Source organism: Rana temporaria, chromosome 3 (genome assembly GCF_905171775.1).
Source record: "Rana temporaria chromosome 3, aRanTem1.1, whole genome shotgun sequence".
Lineage (NCBI taxonomy): Eukaryota > Metazoa > Chordata > Amphibia > Anura > Ranidae > Rana > Rana temporaria.
This window is the reverse complement of record NC_053491.1, coordinates 376,877,006-376,897,503: the sequence shown is the minus strand read 5'-3', so window position 1 is coordinate 376,897,503 and position 20,498 is coordinate 376,877,006. Positions and strand designations below refer to the sequence as shown.

The window sequence follows — 20,498 nt, the reverse complement described above, 5'->3', positions numbered from 1 at the left end:
TGGGGAGCTATACAACAATTGGACCCACTTCAGGAAGGAAGGACCAACACCAAATCTATCTAGCACTTCCCATAAGTATGGCCACTCCACACTATCAAATGCCTTGGCGGCGTCTAGGGAGAAGATGGCCCTATTACCCGGGTTATCCACTGGTATTTGTAAGTTAAGGAACAGCCTGCGTAAGTTCTGCGCGGTTGATCTAGTAGGGATGAATCCAGATTGATCTCTATGCACCACTAGGTGGATACACCTAGATAACCTAGTAGCTAACACCCTGGCCAGTAGTTTCACGTCAAATGTCAATAGGGATATTGGCCTATATGAGTCCGGGGAAAGAGGGTCCTTCCCCGGCTTCAGCAGGACCACTATGAGAGCCTCATCCATGGAGGGTGGGAGCCGTCCAGTTTCAAAGGCAGTGTTGTAGACCTTCAGTAAAATTGGAATGAGTTGTTCCGAGTACTTACTGTAGATTTCTGACGGAAGCCCGTCAGCCCCAGGTGCTTTCCCATTGTGTGCTAGTGCCAATGCTTCCAGAAGCTCTTCCCTGGTAAGGGGGGCGTTAAGCAAGGCCATCTCCGAGGTTGGGAGACACGGCATCTGGTATTTATCCAGAAACGCGTGTATCTGGACTACAGTGGGACTAACCTTCGATGTATAGACATCCTGAAAAAAGCTTTTAAAGCATTCAATGATGGATTGTGTGGAGTGGCACGCCTCCCCCCTAGTATTCCTAACCTCAGTTATATGTGAAGGCGGTTGCTGTGACCTAGCCAAAATCGCCAGTAAGTGGCCGGTGTTTTCCCCTTCCTCAAAATGTCTCTGCTGCAGAAAAAACCTTTTATTTTCGGCGAGCTGCAGTGAGAGGTTCTTGAGCATGGTCTGTGCTGCCAGCCAGCTCCTCCTGTTGTTATCAGAGGGGTCCGCTATATAGTCTGCTTCCGAGCGTTGGGCATCTGCCAAGACTCGAGTCTCCCATTCCTTAGTATTAGACTTAATCTCATTGATGGCTCTGATAAGCTGGCCCCGCATATATGCCTTAGCAGAGTCCCACACAACTTGTAGAGTAGTGGAACCTATGTTATCCTTAAAAAAGTTAGTTAGTAGCAATGGGAGTGGGTCAGATTCTGACATAAGAGACAGCCAGAACGGGTTGAGCTTCCATAGGCTATTCCCCCTTTCCAACCCCAGGCCTAAATCCACCGTAAAAGGAGAGTGGTCGGAGGTGTGTCTCGGGTGATATTGGGATGACTTGACCATGGGCAACATCGGGCCATTCCCCAGGCCCAGGTCAATTCTGGATAACCCCCCCACCGAGGCTGACCGGCAGGAGAATACTTTTGCATCAGGGTTGTGCATTCTCCATACATCTGTTAAGCCTAGTTCAGTGACCAACCGAGCGAAAGGGGTGGGGCCCCTCCTCCCATGTACATCCCCCCCCCCCCTGTGCACCCGAGCCTATCCTTCTCAAAGTCCAGGAGATTATTAAAGTCCCCGAGGACCAGCACAGGAATACCAGGGAGACAGGATATAAATTCAACCAGCAGCTTTATAACGCAGGATGAGAACGGTGGCGGGATATACACTCCCGCCAACACGCACTTCATCCCATAAAGGGAGCAATATAGGAAGACGTATCTACCCTCGGGGTCAATCTTGGCATCAATATACGTGTATTGGGTGCCTTGCCTAATCATTATGCTCACTCCTCGTGAGTACACGGTATGGGTGGAATGGTACTGATGGCAAAACTGCCTTGATGCTAATTTTAGAGTGGACCCCGCTGGGAGATGAGTCTCCTGTAAACAGATCACTTCTGCGCCCAATCTCTTGATGGTACGCATCACCTCCAGGCGTTTAACCGGGGCACCTAGGCCACGAACATTCCATGATAAGCATCTCGTTACCTTTGACATTGCATACCATACAACATATTAGCAGGATTATAACATAGTAACATGTATAGGCGACAATTGTGACACAAGCAGAGGCAATTGACAAACCAAAGGGCAAGAAGTATGTCCGGGGGACTCAAGATATTAGGAAAACTAGACAGGCACATATCACGGATTGGGCATAGTAGAACAGTAGCCATATGGACCAGGATCAGGTAGCACAAAAAATTAACTTGGATACTTAAGGGGGCATCCATGGGGCCTGCCGTGGTAGAATCCTCTTTCAATTGGGTCAAATGCATTTCGGCCAACAGGGCCCGGATGACTTCAGTCAACGGTTCTAGATAGGGCCTAACAGAACCCTCCAGGGGGCAACAGTGGAAGTGCACCTTATAGTGTCTTAAAACTTCTCAACAGCCAACTTCTAGCCCACAGCAACCAAAGTGAACAGTAACCGCCTTGCGACAAGTAGCGTGGAAAGTAGAACACGGTTTCGACTTATAAGAATAGTTCTCCTCTTCAGTCTGCGGGGCGTCTACCCCTAGCCTCCCTGATCGACTGTTCCTCTCGGTCTAGCCATTGTGCAGCAGCATTAGGGGACTCAAAAAATTGCACAGAGCCAAACACCTCCACTCGCAGTTTGGCCGGGTACAGCATAGCATATTTCAGTTCAAGACCTCTCAAACGACGTTTAACATCCATAAACTTGCCCCTCTTTTTCTGCAATTCAGCTGAGAAATCCGGGAACAAAGAGACTTTGGTATTGTCTATTTTTAGAGCAGCCGGATTGATTCTAGCATTATATAATATGGCATCTCTGTCCCGATAGTGCAGGAGTTTAAACAAAAAAGGTCTAGGTGGTGCACCGGGCTGCAATGGTCTGGACGGCACCCTGTGAGCCCGTTCAACAGAGAACATGGGGGAGAATGCTTCCCTCCCGAACGCAGCGATCAGCCATTTCTCAATGAATTCCACAGGGTTCTTCCCTTCCAGCTTTTCGGGGAGGCCTATAGCCCTCACATTATTCCTCCTCATCCTGTTCTCTAATTCTTCTAAACGAGCAGAATGCTGATCAATGATATGGTTATTATAGGAGAGATCCCTCTGCATAGGCCCCAAGTCATCCTCAATGGTGCTCACCCTCTCCTCCAGAGCGGAGGCCCTATCCCTCAGCTTCTGAGCGTCCTGTCTAAGAAAGGAGATCTCAGACTTCATCCCCTTGATTTCCGTGGTAAGGGCTGTGATAGACATATTGCAGGATGTTACCGCGGCAAATATGTCCCTCAGGGTGGGCTCTCCCTCTGTAACAGGACTCACTGGGGTTTGGGGCCTAGTGGATTCCGGATTAGGAGTACTCACTGTGTCCCATATCAAGCCGGCCTGTACCGAGTCCTCCAAGGGCACTGTATCGTCCGCTTCGGATCCTCCACCCGGCGAGTCCTCTGGAGAGCTGGAGGAGGCCACCTGATCTTTCGGTGGTGGTTTGGAGAACAGCTTCTCCGCCGCCTCGCGGTGCTTCTCCTTGGCCGTGCGGCCTGTGTACGCGCCATTTTGAGACATGTGCTCTGCAGGTCTGTTCACCAGCTGCTTCTTACTGGACGACATCGTGGGACCGGAGCGCCGGAAAAGGTATGGGTGTGATCCAGGGATCGTGAGGGGCACAACGGTATGCCTTGGGTCGGTGTGCGGTGACTTCCCCAGGAGTTTATCCAGGATTCTCGGCGGAGCTCACTTCAGCTGCGTCCGGCTACATACGCTGCCTGGCCACGCCCCCCTGTCTCTATCATTTAAAATACACCTATGATAAAAAATATATAGACCCCTCATTTCTTTGTAAGTGGGCAAACTTACAAAATCTGCAGGGGATTATATAATTATTTTTCCACTGTATCTAAAATTGCAGTTTTCATTTAAACAATCTTGAGTCATCCTGCCATGAAGGTCCTTGTTCAGTCAAAACCTGTTATATGGTGACAACGCTCTCCCCCTGTCTCCCAATTGTGCTCCTGCATTTGTCAGGGTATTTATTTATTTTCCTTGTATGTGATTGGGCGTTCTTTGTAAAGTGAAACTTTACCTCATTTACTAATCTCTGAAGCAACTACACCTGCAAAAGTTCACAGTCTATTTGCCTTTAGTAAATCACCCCCTAAATATCATCCAGTTCAGGCGTACATCGACTATTTTTTTTCAGTTTTGATTTAGTATCTTTAAAAACGTTGAAATAGACTTTCCAAACATCTTGAAGTGGGATCAATAATGAGTACTTTTAAAACCAGTGTTTGTTATCACTTAGCAACTAAATTCTAGAAATTCTAGTTACACCTAACACTGCGCTGATCATTCTGGCTTGTGAATATTGTTTAAGGTATAACCAACTTTTAAAACAATAAGGCCCCTTTCACATGGGCAGACCGTTCAGGTCCGCCTGTCAGTTTTTTAGGCGGACCTGAACAGATGCTCCATGCAGGTCTATGGAGCCACGGATGTCAGCGGTGACATGTCCGCTGACATCCGACCCGCTCCGATCCGCTAAAGAGTGAAGGATAGAAACCCTATTTTCCATCCGTCTGGCGGATCGAATGAAGGCGGACTCTATTGTCTATCTTCATCCGATCCCCAAAGGGGAGAGCGGAGCTCTAACAGGTCGGTCCCTGCACAGTGTGCAGAGACAGACCTGTCATCTGCCTGCTCAGTGGGGAACGACAGAGCGATCCCCGCTGAGCAAAGTGGAGGCCGTACACAGACACGTCCGTGTGAAAGGGCCATAACCCTTTACTAAAGCTCATTCCAAGGCTTCTGGAAAAAAAAAATCTGTGTCAAGGGAAGTATCCTAGATTAGTTGTCCCCAACCTTTTTGGCACCAGGGAACGGGCAATGGATTTTTCGTGGGCAATGGGTGGTGTTAGCGCTTTAATCATCACGGCACCATGCTTGATATGGTGTCAGGGTGATTGAAACGCATTATTTTTATTATTACATTGTAGTAATAAATTAAATAGTTCAACTCACCATAATGTAGAATCAGTGGGAGCCCTGAGCTTGTCACTTACCTCTGTCGCCTGCTACCAGATGTGGATAGTCACTTGCCACGCCACCTGCCACGTTGCCTGTCACCAGATGCGAAGAGAGTGGATCGCCCCTTGTGGTATTTCAGGCAGACAGCTGTACTCCCACACACAGCTCACCTGTCACTGATGACATCTCTGTGGGATCGCCCCTCTGGAAGTAGCAGGGTGTCTCCCTCCTCATGCTGCAGCCGGTCCCACCTGGCAGAGGGAGTGTCCGGGACTCCATCGGCTTTCACTCTCTGGCTCCACCATTCTGCCATTCCTGATTAGCTGTGTCTGTGTGTGGGGGGGGGGGGGGGGGGGTCAACTCAGGAAGAAGGAATCTACGTTTTCTCACAGCGAAGAGCCACAGGAGAGCGGTGATGTGGGGCAGGCAGTGTGAGATGATGTCATCTCTCTACTCCCCACCACACCTGAGACAGAGCACTGGCTTTGGGGGCAGAAGGGGGGATGATGCGGGGGTTCGAAGAGAGATGATATCATCTCTGCTTGCCTGCTCGCTTCTTCCATCCACCCAGCACTCTCATGCCGGCAGCCCAGCATGTCTCTTGTTGGCCGCCTGCACCCGTGGCCCGGCTGCAGAAGGGCCACGGCCCGGTAGTGGGCCGGGGCCCAGAGGTTGACGACCCCTGTCCTAGATGATCACAAAGCCACACCCTCTCAGCTGTTACCTCCGCCCCTCTCTAAAGCCACACCCCCTTTATTTATCCAGTAAGGAAGAATCCACTTACTCCGGATTTTCTTCTGCCATTTCATCTCGTTATAAAGGTCCTCTGTCTGCTGAAAGAAATCATTAATTTTGCTGCCCTGCTCATCCCTCTCGGTGCTGTTGAATACTCGGTGCATAGACTCTTTGGTGAGATACTCGCAGATGTTTGGCACGGGGAACACGATCTGCTCCATGGTGCGATCATGGCGGACAATCTGAAAAAACAAGAAACATAAATCAATGACTTATGCTTTGTCTAGTTTTTCTTCATAAGGCACAAACACTTCAGTTGTGCTATAATGGCTACAAAAGAACACAAACGGACAACATACACATTTTAAAAAGCATACAATAATGCTACAGAGTAGGCCTGTATACAGGGTCGCTGATAGGGGGGGGGGGGGGGGAATCACCAGATCTCCTGTAGGGGGCACGGGCACACAGGGGGGACCTAGACAGCAGAGGGAATTGGTGTGGTCGGACGGAGAGGCAATTACAGAAGGATGCCCTGAGCGGCTCGCTGCAGCAGCTGAAAGCCAGTTCCTCTCCCTCCTGTAGCCAGGTAGTCTGTACGGGGCACCGTTATTTCTAACAGCAGCCCTGCCTGGATACACACTATAGTTTTTTTCCTTTAGATTTACCAAAACCATATAATATGAGGTTTAATATGAGGTATGATGCAGACTCTCCTCTTCAGTTCTGCTGTTGCTGTCTTCAGCGTGTCGCTATCCATGTGGCTGCTGTCTCCAGTGTGCATGCTAATTTATACATTTCAGGGGCAGACCCTCTTCTTCAGTGCTCTGTCTCCAGTGTGCACCCAAGTTGATGCATTTCAAGGACGGACTCTCTTTCTCAAAGTTCTGCAGTCGATGTCTCAGGTATGCCGCTAACGCGTGGCCGCTGTCTTCTGTGTGCATCCTTGTTGACGCATTTCAAGGGTGGACTCTCTTTTTCAGTGCTCTGAAGAAGTGGGCTGCCCTTGAAAAGCATCAGGTCACATGCCGGAGGTAGCAGCCATGTTATACTGTGGGTCAGAGAACTATGGACCTTTAATTATAAAATTGCGCTTCTGGATAAAATCCAGTGTCAGCTGCTAGCACACCAACAGATATACACTATATTACCAAACGTACTAGGACGCCTGCCTTTACATGCACATAAACTTTAATGGCATCCCAGTCCTAGTCCATGAGGTTCAATATTGAGAACAGCTTCAACTCTTCTTGGAAGGCTGTCCACAACAAGGTTTAGGAGTGTCAATGGGAATGTTTGATCATTCTCCCAGAAGCGCATTTGTGAGGTTAGGCACTAATGTTGGACAAGAAGGCCTGGCTCGCAGGCTCTAATTCATTACAAAGGTGTTCTGTCGGGTTGAGGTCATAACTCCACCCCAAACTTGCTCATCCATGTTTTTATGGACCTTGCTTTGGGCACTGGTGCACAGTCATGTTGGACCAGGAAGGGCCAACCCCAAACTGTTCCCACAAAGTTGGGAGCATGAAATTGTCCAAAATGTATTGGTAAGGTCAGCCCTCAAAATTTGCACTCGCCTGCTCGCATTTTGCGAGTAAATTTTGAGGGCTGGCGAGTGTGGGCTGCCTGGGAGCAGGGAGGGCAAGCAAGGAGAGGAGCCGCCGCCGCCGACTGGTTGTTCAAAGCGCGGGGAACATGACAGCTTTCAATTCAATAGCTGTGTTCCCCGCGGCGAGCTGCCATATACAGCCCCTCCACCTTGTCCAGAGCACTTTGAAAGACAGATTACCCATCCCGGGATTGGGCGGGTGATCTGTCTATCAAAGTTTCCCGGACAAGGGGGAGCGGCAGTATTTGGCAGCTCGCGGAGGGGAACACAGCTATTGAATTAAAAGCTGTCATGTTCCCCGTGCTTTGAACAACCAGGCTGCGGCGGCTCCAGCTCTGGCTCCTCTCCTCCTCTCACTCAACACAGGTAGGCTGCTATGGGGACACTGGCTGCTATGGGGACACTGGCTGCTATGGGGACACTGGCTGCTATGGGGACACTGGCTGCTATGGGAACACTGGCTGCAAATGGGGACACTGGCTGCTAGCTTGGACATGTTTATCATATGTTATGTTATGTTATGTTTATATCATAATATGAGGTGATCCAAAGGTCATTGTATATTACCAGGATGTGTTATGTGGGGGAGGGGTGGATTTCTCACTTTTTATACTGTGGATCACCTCATATTATGATAAACATGTTCAAGCTAGATATGTAAATAACCTGTCACTCAAAGCAAGGAGAGAGGCTTTCGGACTTTTAATTTAGACAGGGTTTTATCTGGAAGTCTGTTACTTTTCACTGAACAATAAAAAAGGATTGCTCAGAGCTGTATTAACTCTGTGTGGCAAGACTGGGCACAGATTATAGGAAATCTTATTCTCTACATTGTGACATTAAAAAAAATGTTTTGGGTTTACATCCACTTTAAGTGTATGTAAACGCAGAGGCTAGGTTGGTTTCCCCACATCCAATTCGCATGACAGGAGAGTGTGATTGGCTCTCATTGGAGTCATGGTTGCCACCAAGGCTGGACTTCAAATATGTCTGCCTGGTCTGCAAACATGTCTGAGCTGTGTACATTTCAAAACTAGATTGACGGATAAACAAATCCTGGCAGTGGCAGGTAAAACAGTTCCACATTCCCATATTCATTTAATTTCTGTATTTAGCTGTTTGCCTGGAGTTCAGCTTTAAATGATGACCACAATGAAATACAGTATCTCTTATGGCATGGATATGATATAATATAGAACAGTGACTGGGTATTACACAGTTAATGCCGAGTCTCCTGTGGAATGGCTATGAATCAGACTCTCCATGCAGTAGAGAAATGTAAAAGGGACATATGATCAGGTGCATCTGCCAGACTATAATTTATATATCTACAAAGCTGCCCCCCGCAGGTCACAAACCGACAGCGGAGAGCCTAGAATGGACACCTGCAGTGTTTAATAGCTGCATTCTTATGAGGGTTTTTATTTTATTTAAAGGGTGTTGTGAACTTACATTTTTAAAGATTTGGCAAAGAAGGATGACAAACACATGTCAGTAATGTTTTCTTAAAGCCCAGTAGAAGTCTCACACCTCTTCTCTGTATAGTCATGTATCCATCTCTATTATGATTTATAACTAATGTTTGATTGAGAATGCCTTAAAATCCCTTTTCCTGCAGCTTCCTGTGCTCCCCTTCCAGTGCTCTGTGCTTGCAGAGCTAAGTGACAGCCACACCCACAGCAGAGGAAAAGGGGCGTGTCTGACCAGATCTGTTAAACTATGGTGTGCACAAGGCAGTTTGGTAAATTTGGTAAATCTACGGAGCCTAATAGACTTTGTAGTCACATTTATGTCTACTGCACAAATAAGGAAGTGGAGCATTTAGAAAGTATTTCGCTCGGCTCTTCTGTAATTAAACAGTGTGAAAGGGTTAGAACTCCTGTTTTTCTGGCTGCCTGTTGCTGATAAGGAGATTGAGGTCACTGCTGTTAATGAGACCAAAACCAATGAGAAATACATCATTTTACAGATGTCACCTTTACAGAAGGAAACATTTTCCTACTAGGGTACCTGTTTTAATCTGAATTCCAGCTTTCCCCTCCCCTGCACAGCAGTACAGGCTCCTCCCCTGTGCTGAAATAGCTCACTCTGATGTCACTGTAAACTGTCAGCTGGTAACAAGATGTATTAGAAGTAGTACATCAGATAGAACCTCAGTCCTATTTTCTGACTAGAAGATTACCAGCATCATCTTTCTCTTTCTTCCTGACTGTCCCTGGCTGGACCCTTTAGTTTACTGACTTAAAGTTCTTTTAATAAAGGAGGCTTAGCATTAAAAGAGTTGTAAAGGAAATTTTTTTTTTGCCTAAAATAATGTCTGCAAGGTAGACAGACAGAATCGTGTAACGATTCTGTTAAAAAACGAGTAAATACCTATTAAATTCCTTCATCTATATCACCACCGGCGTTCTAGTTTCTGTTCTCTCATTCACTTCCTGGTTTGCATCGCTCGTTTATGTAAGAACTACATTTCCCAGTATGAATTGCGGCACGCCCAGTAATTCACACCTCATTGAGGTCTCTAACACGTAGAGAGCGTCCTGCCGCACAGATGTAGTTCCCAGGAGGGGGTGAGCACGTTACTGACCACCGCAGTAAACCCTCCCTTCACGGTGGTCAGTAAAATCAGACAAGCAGGAAGTGAACAGAACAGAGAAGAAATAGAGCAACTTCTGAGCAAAAACGAACAATGAGGAAGTGAAAAGAGGAATGTCTGCAGGTAAAGGATGCTTATTGTGAAAAAAATGTTTTTCCTTTACAACCCCTTTAATGTGGGTGTTACCTAAAGCTCTGGGCATGCAAATACAGCCCGCCCAGGAACAACCATTGCTCCAGACTGACAGTCATCCATCAAGGCATTTTGATTATTTGCATAACTTCAACCAAGAGCCAGCCCAATACTTGCATCAGGGCATTGATGTCTTCAAAAAGCTATGTGCAGAACCCTTCCATCCCCTCCCACCAACAATGATTTGCCTGCATTGCATAGAACAGGGGTCTCCAATCTTTCTAAACAAAGAGGCATTTTACTGACCTTCAAACTTTAGATGGGCCAGCCTGTGGACATAGCGAGTAAATAATGCCCCATTATTGGTATCAGTGGGAGGAATAGTGCCCCATTGTTGGTGTCAGTGGGATGGATAGTGCCCCATCATTGGTATCAGTGGGATGAATAGTGCCCCATTGTTGGTGTCAGTGGGATGAATAGTGCCCCATCTATTGGTGTCAATGGCAGGAATAGTGCCTCAAGGGCCGGATAAAGGAAAGCAAAGGGCCACAATTTGGAGATCACTGGCATAGAGAAACAACAGATACCCGGTGATGAGATCACTGGTCCTAAAATAATGCAATGAAAAAATAAAGTTTTTATTTAAAAATGCCAATAATTGGTCAATGAGGGCAGAAGGGAGGAACGAGAGAAGGCAACATATAATATAACCTGATTAAACTTTAAAAGGCAGTTTGCCTTAAGAGGTTTCTTCTTACTTTCTGTTGTGTCCCTAATGCAAGAAGAGAACATACAAAAACAGAGTCTGACAGAAGTTATAACCATTCCCTATTCCATGCAAAACAAAGCAAAAAATTGACGTTGATCACACTTAAATCTGAACTCAAGGAATTCAGCCACCACGTAAAAAGTGCAGGCACACTATGGGTTAAGTCCAATGAGGTGCATGACATCTCCTGGATTATCTCTACTATTTATATCTAACAGTTTTTTTTGCCTCTGGTGGAGCATACACTGACACTCAGGGCTGTGAGAGAGAAGAGAGGAATACAGAGCAGCTATGCCCACCCCTTTCCTCTGATGCCTATTCAGAGAAGCCTTTGTATTTTGTGAATGAGCTCACATGATACTAAGGCTTCTGTGATTGGGCAGGAGGAGCGGAAGGGCAGGCATAGAGCCTGCAGCGATTTTAATGTTGAAGATACTTAGACCTGAAGCATCAGCATCAGAGAATATGATAGTCTTCCAGGAGTGCAATAAAACTACCAGATGTAAATAATAGAGATAAGCCCAAGAGATGTCATGCAGCTCTGACCTAAAGTAGACCTAAAGGCAATACTTTTTTTTTCATTTTGGATAGAGTAAAGGAGGGCTATAACCCCTGTAAGGTATATTTTTGCCCTCTTTGTCCCATTGGGGAAATTTACCTTCACTTCCTGTCCCATAGCCAAACAGGAAGTGAATGGAAACCCTTGAAAATTAAGACAATCTCTTGAAGACCCCCGGGTCACCAGATCTAGTGTCCCCATTGCAAGATTTCCCCTCCAATTTGGGATTTCTTTTACTTCCACTTTGAGCCCAGGTTCACACTGGGTACGATTTGGTACGATTTGAGATGCGATTTCACATGTCAAATCGCATCTCAAATCGGCGGCAATTGTCGGCAATGGCACCGTCCTAATCGGTGCGACGCCGCATCTTTGGCGCTGCACCGATTTCAAAAAGTAGTTCCTGTACTACTTTTTGCAATTTCGGGCCGCGATTTACATTGAACCCTGCACAGATGTCTCTTAAATCGCGGCCGAAATCGCGTCAAAATCGCGGCAAAACCATAGCCGTAAAATCGCGATTTTGAATTCGCAGCAGTGTGAACCTAGCCTCAATGAAAATGGTAAACAGGACAAATAGAGAGAGTGAATCTCCCTAACGGTGGCAGAGGTAGCAATAAAAACTGACAGGTGTTCTAATCCCTCACCATATCCAAAACTAAAAAAAAGTTTTGCCTTTAGTTATACTTTAACTGCTTGCTGACCAGCGCACGACGATATACGTCGACAGCAAGGCTCAGACAGGCAAAAGTATGTACCTGTATGTCCCCTTTAAGATTGCGGCATTGTGGACGCGCGCGCCCGCCGCAAGCTCCGTGAGCCCAACCGCAGCTCCCGCGGACTCGATCACCGCGGGGATACCCGCTATTGTCTCACAGTATGGAAGAACAGGGAGATGCTGATGTAAACAAGCATCTCCCTGCTCTGCCTAGTGACAATGACAGTGATCATGATCACCGCTTCCTGTAATCAGAAGCGGTGATCACTGTCTTGTCATGTGTAGCCCATACCCCCATCAGTAAGAATCACTCACTAGGGCACACTTACCCCCTACTGCCCCATATAGTGGTTAACCCATTCACTGCCAGTGTCATTTTCACAGTAATTAGTGCATTTTTTTAGCACTGATTGCTGTAAAAATGACAATGGTCCCAAAAAGTGTCCGATGTGTCCGCCATAATGTCGCAGTCATGATAAAAATCGCTGATCGCCGCCATTACTAGTAAAAAAAATTATGAATAAAAATGCCATAAAACTGTCCTGAAATAAAGAATACTACTCTTATTTTTTGTATATGTGATGGAATGAGATATTTAACCAGTTAAGGACTGCCGCACGACTAAATACTTTGGCAGAATGACAAGGCTGGCCATATGGACGTACAGGTACGTCCCCTTTAAGAAGCCCAGCTGTGGGTCGTGAGCTTACCGGTGTCCCGCGATCGGGTAAGTGTAAACAAACCTCTCCCTGTGCTTCCTAGTGAGCCTGTCACTGATCATCTGTTCCCTGTCATAGGGAACGACGATCAGTGACGTCACACGCCCAGCCACGCCCCCCTACAGTAAGAAACACACATTAGGGAACACTTAACCCCTTTAGCGCTCCCCTACAGGTTAACCCCTTAACTGCCAGTGTCATTTTCACAGTATCAGTGCATTTTTATAGCACTGTTTGCTGTAAAAATGACAATGGTCCCAAAATAGTGTCAAAAGTGTCCGATGTGTCCGCCATAATGTCGCAGTCACAATATAAAAATCACTGATTGCTGCCCTTACTAGTAAAAAATTAATTAATAAAAATGCCATAAAACTATCCCCTATTTTGTAGACGCTATAACTTTTGCGCAAACCAATCAATAAACGCTTATTGCGTTTTTTTTTACCAAAAATAGGTAGAAGAATACGTATCGGCCTAAACTGAGGAAAAAAATAATTTTATTAATATATTTTTGGGGGATATTTATTATAGCAAAAAGTGAAAAATATAGAATTTTATTCAAAATTGTCGCTCTATTTTTGTTTATAGCGCAAAAACTAAAAACCTCAGAGGTGATCAAATACCACCAAAAGAAAGCTCTGTTTGTGGGGAAAAAAGGATGTCAATTTTGTTTGGGAGCCACGTCGCACAACCGCGCAATTTTCAGTTAAAGCAACGCAGTGCCGAATCGCAAAAAGACCTCCGGTCTTTAAGCTGACAAATGGTCCAGGGCTGAAGTGGTTAACTCATAGTGTGCCTTCACTTTTTACAAAGGAGCTGAATTCCTGGAATTCAGCTTTTAAACCAGCTGATGGTCACAAAAAAGGAAAGTGAGAGTGCTGCAAGTGGCCTTAAAAAACACCAGTTTGACATGCCGGATGTATATAACAGAGAAGTTGGCCACGAGTCTGCCAAGCTCTGTCTAGTGTCTTTGCATGAAAGTACCAAGAGGTTTTATGCAGTCCCGGTGATTTCCCACCACACCAAACCCTTTTCTCTACCTCAATCTGAGCCGTATGGTTAGCGTAGTACTTCAAAGCTTCATCACCGCCATCTGGGTCGTTCCCCGGCCTCAGCATTTGCTGTAATAACTTGGAATGTCGTGCCAACTGAAAAACAGAAACATTTCATTCATGTGAAGGAGACGTGCAGATATTTTGCCAAGGTGAACATTTTGCTGCACTGAACTAATATCAGAGAGATGTAAGGCTGTCGGCGGACAGTTAGGAATCATTTCAGGTCTCCATAGCGTTTTTCAGAAGTCTTCAAATGGACCTTACAGTAACTTTACAACTCTGCAGAAATACATTTGTTAAATGACACAATGGGGTTGCTTTACTAAAGGCTAATAGGCTGTGCAATTTGCAAAGTACAGTTGCTCCAGAGCTTAGTAAATGAGGTAATGCTTCACTGTACAAAGAGGACCCAATCACGTGCACACACAAAAAAATGCATTTTTGCTTGTACATGATTGGATAATGGAAGTCATCATAGATGATGTATATAAAATGTCCTTTTTAGATATCAAAAAGTGTTTCCCAGTGCTAAACCTTTCATCCAAATTCTAAATTGCTGAATTTGTAAATTCCAAAAACCAATATAAAGGAATAGTAGCACTTCTGGGTTTAACCAATCTTGTTTTTTTGTACAATTCTCCTTTAAGGGGTGTGGCAAGGGGTGTATCCTATGCCTGCATGCTTTTGCTGATAGGTGTCCCTCATTCCTATCTCAAAAAGTTGGGAGGTATGCAAATGTGCTATCTCCATTACAAACCCTACTTTTACAGAAGGTGCGCTCCAGTCTCATACTTTATTCTGAGCATGCGCGGGTTTCTTAGCATACATACACGATCACGTTTCTCGTCGAAAACCAGGACGAGGAACACGACGAGGAAATTGAGACTCCCGTCGAGGAAAAAGAGAACTTGTTCTCTTTTTTCCTCGTCGAGTTCCTCGACAGGTTTCTCGATGAAAATCATACACACAACCGTTTTCCTCGGCAAAAAAGCTCTGCCACCAAGTTTCTTGATGGATTCTGTCGAGGAAAACGGCCTTGTACACACGACCAGTTTTCCCGACAGGAAAACTGCCATGTTTGCTTTTTGTCGGGAAACCCGGCCGTGTGTAGGCATCATAGCAGTTTTCCTGACGAGAAAACTGCCCGCAAAAAAATTAGAACCAGCTCTCTTTTTCCCGTCGTGATTCCCAGTGGTCTTTTTCCCGTCTCGAAAACCGCTTGCGTGTATGCTTTTCCAAGGGAAAAAAAATGCGCATGGTCAGAATCAAGTATGAGACGGGAGCGCTCGTTCAGGTAAAACTAGTGTTCGTAATGGAGATAGCACATTTGTCACGCTGTAACGAACTGAAAAGCACAAAGACTGAGAAGCGCAAATCGTCTCTCACCAAACTTTTACTAACACGAGGATCAGCAAAAGCAGCCCAAAGGGCAGCGCCATTTGAATGGAACTTCCCCTTTATAGTCCCGGTTTGGTCGGGCGGGATTTGGCCTGAACGTGTATATGCAAGGCAGGCTGGAGAAGCTGGGAATCAAGTCGGGAAAAACTTTGGCCGTGTGTACGAGGCATTAGTCTGGTGCAGGGAGGAAGCATTTCCTCGGACTCCTCACCCCACTGATTAGAATGCAACAATTACCTTTGTAGACATTGACAAGGTGAGAGGCTGCGGCAGGGGCAGATTGGTGTCACAGTTTTGTTACTATTTCCTAATACTATTTTAATACATTTCTTTCAATGGAAGACTCAACGTAAAAAAAATGTCAATGAAAAATTTTTTTTTTTTAGCCCCCCCCCAGTCTGTCCACCTTTCAACATAAATAAAAACAAAAAACTCCCACGTGAAACTTTAACCGTAAAACAAATGTGCGGCAAAGCGAAAGAGCAATTATTTCACCATCTTTGTGGATAAGCCCCCTTAGCCTTGATGTGCAAACAAAAGCAACAGCGCCCTGCGAAACGTTGCAAAGAACAAAAGATTTCGATCGCTCTGCATCAATGTGAGCCAGAAGACCGGTATCTTTTATCTGCTTCTCGGGGTTGCAAATTATAATGGTATTTTGAGAGAACTCCGAGTTATTCAAGGTAAGGCACAACAGGGAATGGTCTAATCAGGTCTGCGGGGACCCAGAACTTCCCCGATCAACGTCTACTTGGCAGAACTTTCAATTAGCTGCGCGGACTGAAATCCTAGCAGAGAAAGTCTCGCACGCGTCGTCATGAAAAAGAACACCGATTGAGATAACGCAGGAGAGCAAAGGGTGATGCAGGGGATGGATTAATTACCTGGATCAGAACTAAGCAGTAAATTGCATGACCTCACGTGACCTGCTTATTCTGAGTTCTAAGTGTGAAAAGCTCTACGCCAACAAGGCTGGGGCCTGGACTTGTGGATAGGCAGCAAAGGCCAGGACTGAAGACAGGAAGAGGGACTGGGTGGCAATGGATGTGCCATGCTTTCACAAGTCTTTTTTATGCAAGTGTTTAGGCAGAAAAATATAAAAAATTCATGTCAAATTTCAAAGATACTTACAAGATGTAAGTTCCATGAAAATGTTTTGGGCACAAACATTTCTAATTCCATAGGGAAATCAAGCCAGAAAAATCCTATAGGTTTTAGTAAGGGCCGTGTTATACAAGTGATCTTTTTGGATAATTCATCAGCAGCAGAATTGCAAATGAAAGCATTCTCCTACTACTATGGCTTTTTTCTCTTGCTGACCAATAAACATACCTCCCAACTTTTTATAATAGGAATGAGGGACACCTATCAGCATAAGTATGCAGGCATAGGACACACCCCTTGCCACGCATCCTTAAAGGAGCATTGTACAAAAAAACAAGCTTGGTTAAACCCTCAAGTGCTTTTTTTTACCACTACTATTCCTTTATATTGGCTTATGGAATTTACAAATGCAGCAATTTAGATATTAGATGAAAGGTTTAGCACTCGGAAACACTTTTTGATAGATAAAAAGTGCATTTTATACACAACTATACAGATGAGACCAAAATGAGGGACAAATGAGGAGGAATGAGGGACAGAGGGACTTTACTCCAAATCAGGAATAGTCCCTCAAAATCAGGGACAGTTGGGAGCTATGCAATAACACTGCAGATTCTTGCCTGCCAACATGGAAGTATCAATGTTGCGGACCAGCAATAGCATGACACTTTAAGGGCAGGTAAATTCCCTCTTTAGTAATCTTGTTGCTGGAAAGATGCCAAAATATGGTCCCAAAGGCTCATCCTGAACTGTGGGCACGGTAACATTATTATAAATATATTCATCAGTAGCCAAAGGATTTAAAACCACTTTTTGCACACCAAATGCTTTTGCATACCTCCCAACATTTTAAGAACGGAATGAGGGACACCTACTAGCAAGCGTATGTAGACACGCCCCTGAAACACCCCCTTAAGGGAGAATTAACCCCCCCAAAAAAGGTTAAATACACAATGGGGGTTATTTACGAAAGGCAAATCCACTTTGCACTACAAGTGCAAAGTGCACTTGGAGGTGCAGTCGCTGTAAATCTGAGGGGTAGATCTGAAATGAAGGGAAGCTCTGCTGATTTTATCATCCAATCATGTTCAAGCTAAAATGCAGTTTTTTATTTTCCTTTCATGTCCCCCTCGGATCTACTGTGACTGCACTTCCAAGTGCACTTTCAGTGCAATTTTAAGTGCACTTTGCACTTGTAGTTTGCACTTGTAGTGCAAAGTGGATTTGCCTTTCGTAAATAACCCCCATAGTTTTTTTTTTGTTACCACTACTATTCCTTTATATTGGCTTTTAACCTCCCTGGCGGTGTTCCCGAGACTGACTCGGGGTTAGATTTTCCTGCTACGATCGGTAACCCCGAGTCAGTCTCGGCTCGCCTCGCTGAATCCACAGGCACTTTTTACTTACCTTGTCCCTGGATCCAGCGATGCCACCGCGCTGTGTGAGCGAGCGGGACCTCGCTCGATTCACATAGTGCCTCCGTGTGACGCCGATCTCCGTTCCCTGCGACGTTACGACACACGGGGACGGAGAACAGCGCCAAATTCAAAAACGTAAACAAACACCTTACATACAGTATACTGTAATCTTATAGATTACAGTACTGTATGTAAAAAAAACACACCCCCCCTGTCCCTAGTGGTCTGTCCTGTGTCATGCATGTCATTTTATATAATAAAAACGTTTCTTTCTCCCTGCAAACTGTAGATTGTCCATAGCAACCAAAAGTGTCCCTTTATGTCAAAAATAGTTTTAGATCAGCTAAAAAACAGCGATAATAAATTATAATCACTTGCAGAATTGTGCGATAGCGATTTGTGGGGAAATTCGTCATAAAAAAAAAAAATAATGACAGCGACAATTCTGCAACTGAGCAAATTTCAGTGATTTTAATTTGATTACATTATTGAATAATTTTTATTATAATTATATTATTATTTGTTATAATTATTTATAATTATTTATTATATTATAATTTATAATTTTGTTTTTAAAAAAATGTAATACACGGGATGCCTATTAGAATCTTGTTTGGTCAGATTTAAGTGAGTTATTTCTAAAAATTACAGACCTACAATATAAAACGCCAAATTTCCTTGCAAATAATGGTACCGCTTTCAGCATGTTTTTTCTGAAAGAATCATACCGCCAGGGAGGTTAAAATTTATAAATGCAGTACTTTAGAGTTTCGATGAAAGGTTTAGCACTGGGAAACACTTTTTGAAAGATAAAAACTATATTTTACATATAACTGTATAGATCAGAACAAAATGAGGGACAAATAAGGGGGAAAGAGGGACATTTCTCCAAATCAGGGACAGTCCCTCGAAATCAGGGACAATTGGGAGCTATAGCTTTTGTAACCTCAGATATTACCTTGCAAAAGTAGCAGTGACATCATCACTGTGCTGTACATAGCCTATTTAGAGGGCAGAGCTGTGGGAGGGACCAGAGAACCCCCCTTACATCAGATCAAGAGCTCCCTAATACAGGTATTTGCTCCCACAGCAACAGATCGCCACAGATTCTATGGCGATCTACGCCCTGTTCATCCCACCCCCCACCCGCTGTCTTCTGGGAGACTCACGGGTCCCAGAAGACAGCAGGGACCAGTGAGGACGCGCAGAGCGACTCGCACATGCGCAGTAGGGAGCCAGGCTGTGAAGCCGCAAGGTTTGATTTCCTCATTCCCTTACCGAAGATGTCGGCGCCTGCACCCGGGAGCCAGGGACAGATCGGCTTCGGGTGAGGACATTGCGTGTCCTGGACAGGTAAGTGTCCTAGTAGTAAAGTCAGCAGCTGCAGTATTTGTAGCTGCTGACTTTAATTATTATTTTTTTCGGCGGAACCCTGCTTTAATATCTGCTAAAAACAAATACTGTCCAATCAGCAGGCTAGGGGTGGGGAGATGGCCACAGATAGTTGGGGAAAACGATATAGAACAGTTCCCACTGTGGATGCTCACAGCTTTAACACTATGACAAATGAGAAATAGCCCAGAGGTCTTGAGATTATGATTTTTTCTCCTGGAGTTCCACTGTAAGGAAAAAACAGACTGAATTCCATGGACGTTCACCGGATGGAGAGAAAACAGAGATGTACAGAACGGGTGGTGGCGCACAACTGCAGTAGCTGGAGCAGTCAGCGAGCGGGAGCCTCACACCTCCACACTCCGCAGCAATTTAATTAGGTGCTGTCATTTCAATCCCAGACTGTGAGTCACACTGTTCTAGACTGCTGTCTGCTCCAGTGAGCGAGACTCACACACAAAGTTCTGCGCAAGAGAGACAACTTTCGCCGACACCAACAACAACAATTCACCGAGATCTGCCTGCTATAAATAAGTCTCATACTGCCTCATCTCACTTGTTAAAGGCAAACACCGGGTGATAAAAAATTCTATTAAAAAGCATCTGCTGTGATTTGTGACTGCACTGCCTTATAATGACAATACATGGTACAATTCTTCAGAGAATGTAAAGTAGTGACACATGTCGTGGACTTCTTTATGGAAAGTGTTTGATTTTAAGTGATTGTCCATTGTGAGAGTCGGTTCACACTAGGGCGACACGACTTCCAGCGCGACTTTCAGAGGCGACTCCGACACGACTTGAGCATGAACCACAGGGCGATCTGGGGCGATTTACAACACGACTTGAAGTCGTCTCCAGGACAGGAGACTTTCCAGTGGCCAATAAAACAACAATCAGCTCTGGGAGAGGGAGGGGAAGGGCGGGGGACAGGAGAGGTTTGCCTGAAGCCCCGTACACACGACCAGTTTCCTCGGCAGAATTCAGCTTCCGACCGAGTTTCTGGCTGAATTCTGCCGAGAAACCCGGCCGTGTGTACAATTTCGCCGAGGAAGCCGACGAGGAGCTCGACGAGGAAATAGAGAACATGTTCTCTATTTCCTCGTTGTTCTATGGGAGCTTTCGGCCCGCCGAGCTCCTCGGCGGCTTCAGGGCTGAACTGGCCGAGGAACTCGATGTGTTTGGCACGTCGAGTTCCTCGGCCGTGTGTACGGGGCCTGAGAAATGTATGTTATCTTCCTGGAAAGTCGCTTCAGTTAAGACAGTGATCCGACTTCTGAGGCGACTTCCATTGAAATCAATGGGTACAAATCGCTTACAAGCCGGATTGAAGTAGTACAGGAACCTTTTCTGAAGTCGGATCGCCTTGAGTCGTGTGTATTAA

General features: G+C 45.5%; 1 protein-coding gene across 6 annotated transcripts in view; it reads right to left on the bottom strand.

The window, feature by feature from the left end:
- Positions 1-20,498, bottom strand: part of ITPR2 (inositol 1,4,5-trisphosphate receptor type 2) — a 499,601-nt gene that overhangs the window by 118,316 nt on the left and 360,787 nt on the right. For all 6 annotated transcript variants that reach the window (XM_040345602.1, XM_040345605.1, XM_040345603.1 and 3 more), the window contains 2 exons: positions 13,788-13,895; positions 5,695-5,887 (listed from right to left, as the gene is read on the bottom strand). In XM_040345602.1, the coding sequence (XP_040201536.1) occupies positions 5,695-5,887; positions 13,788-13,895 (301 nt within the window). The remainder of the gene's footprint in view (positions 1-5,694; positions 5,888-13,787; positions 13,896-20,498) is intronic.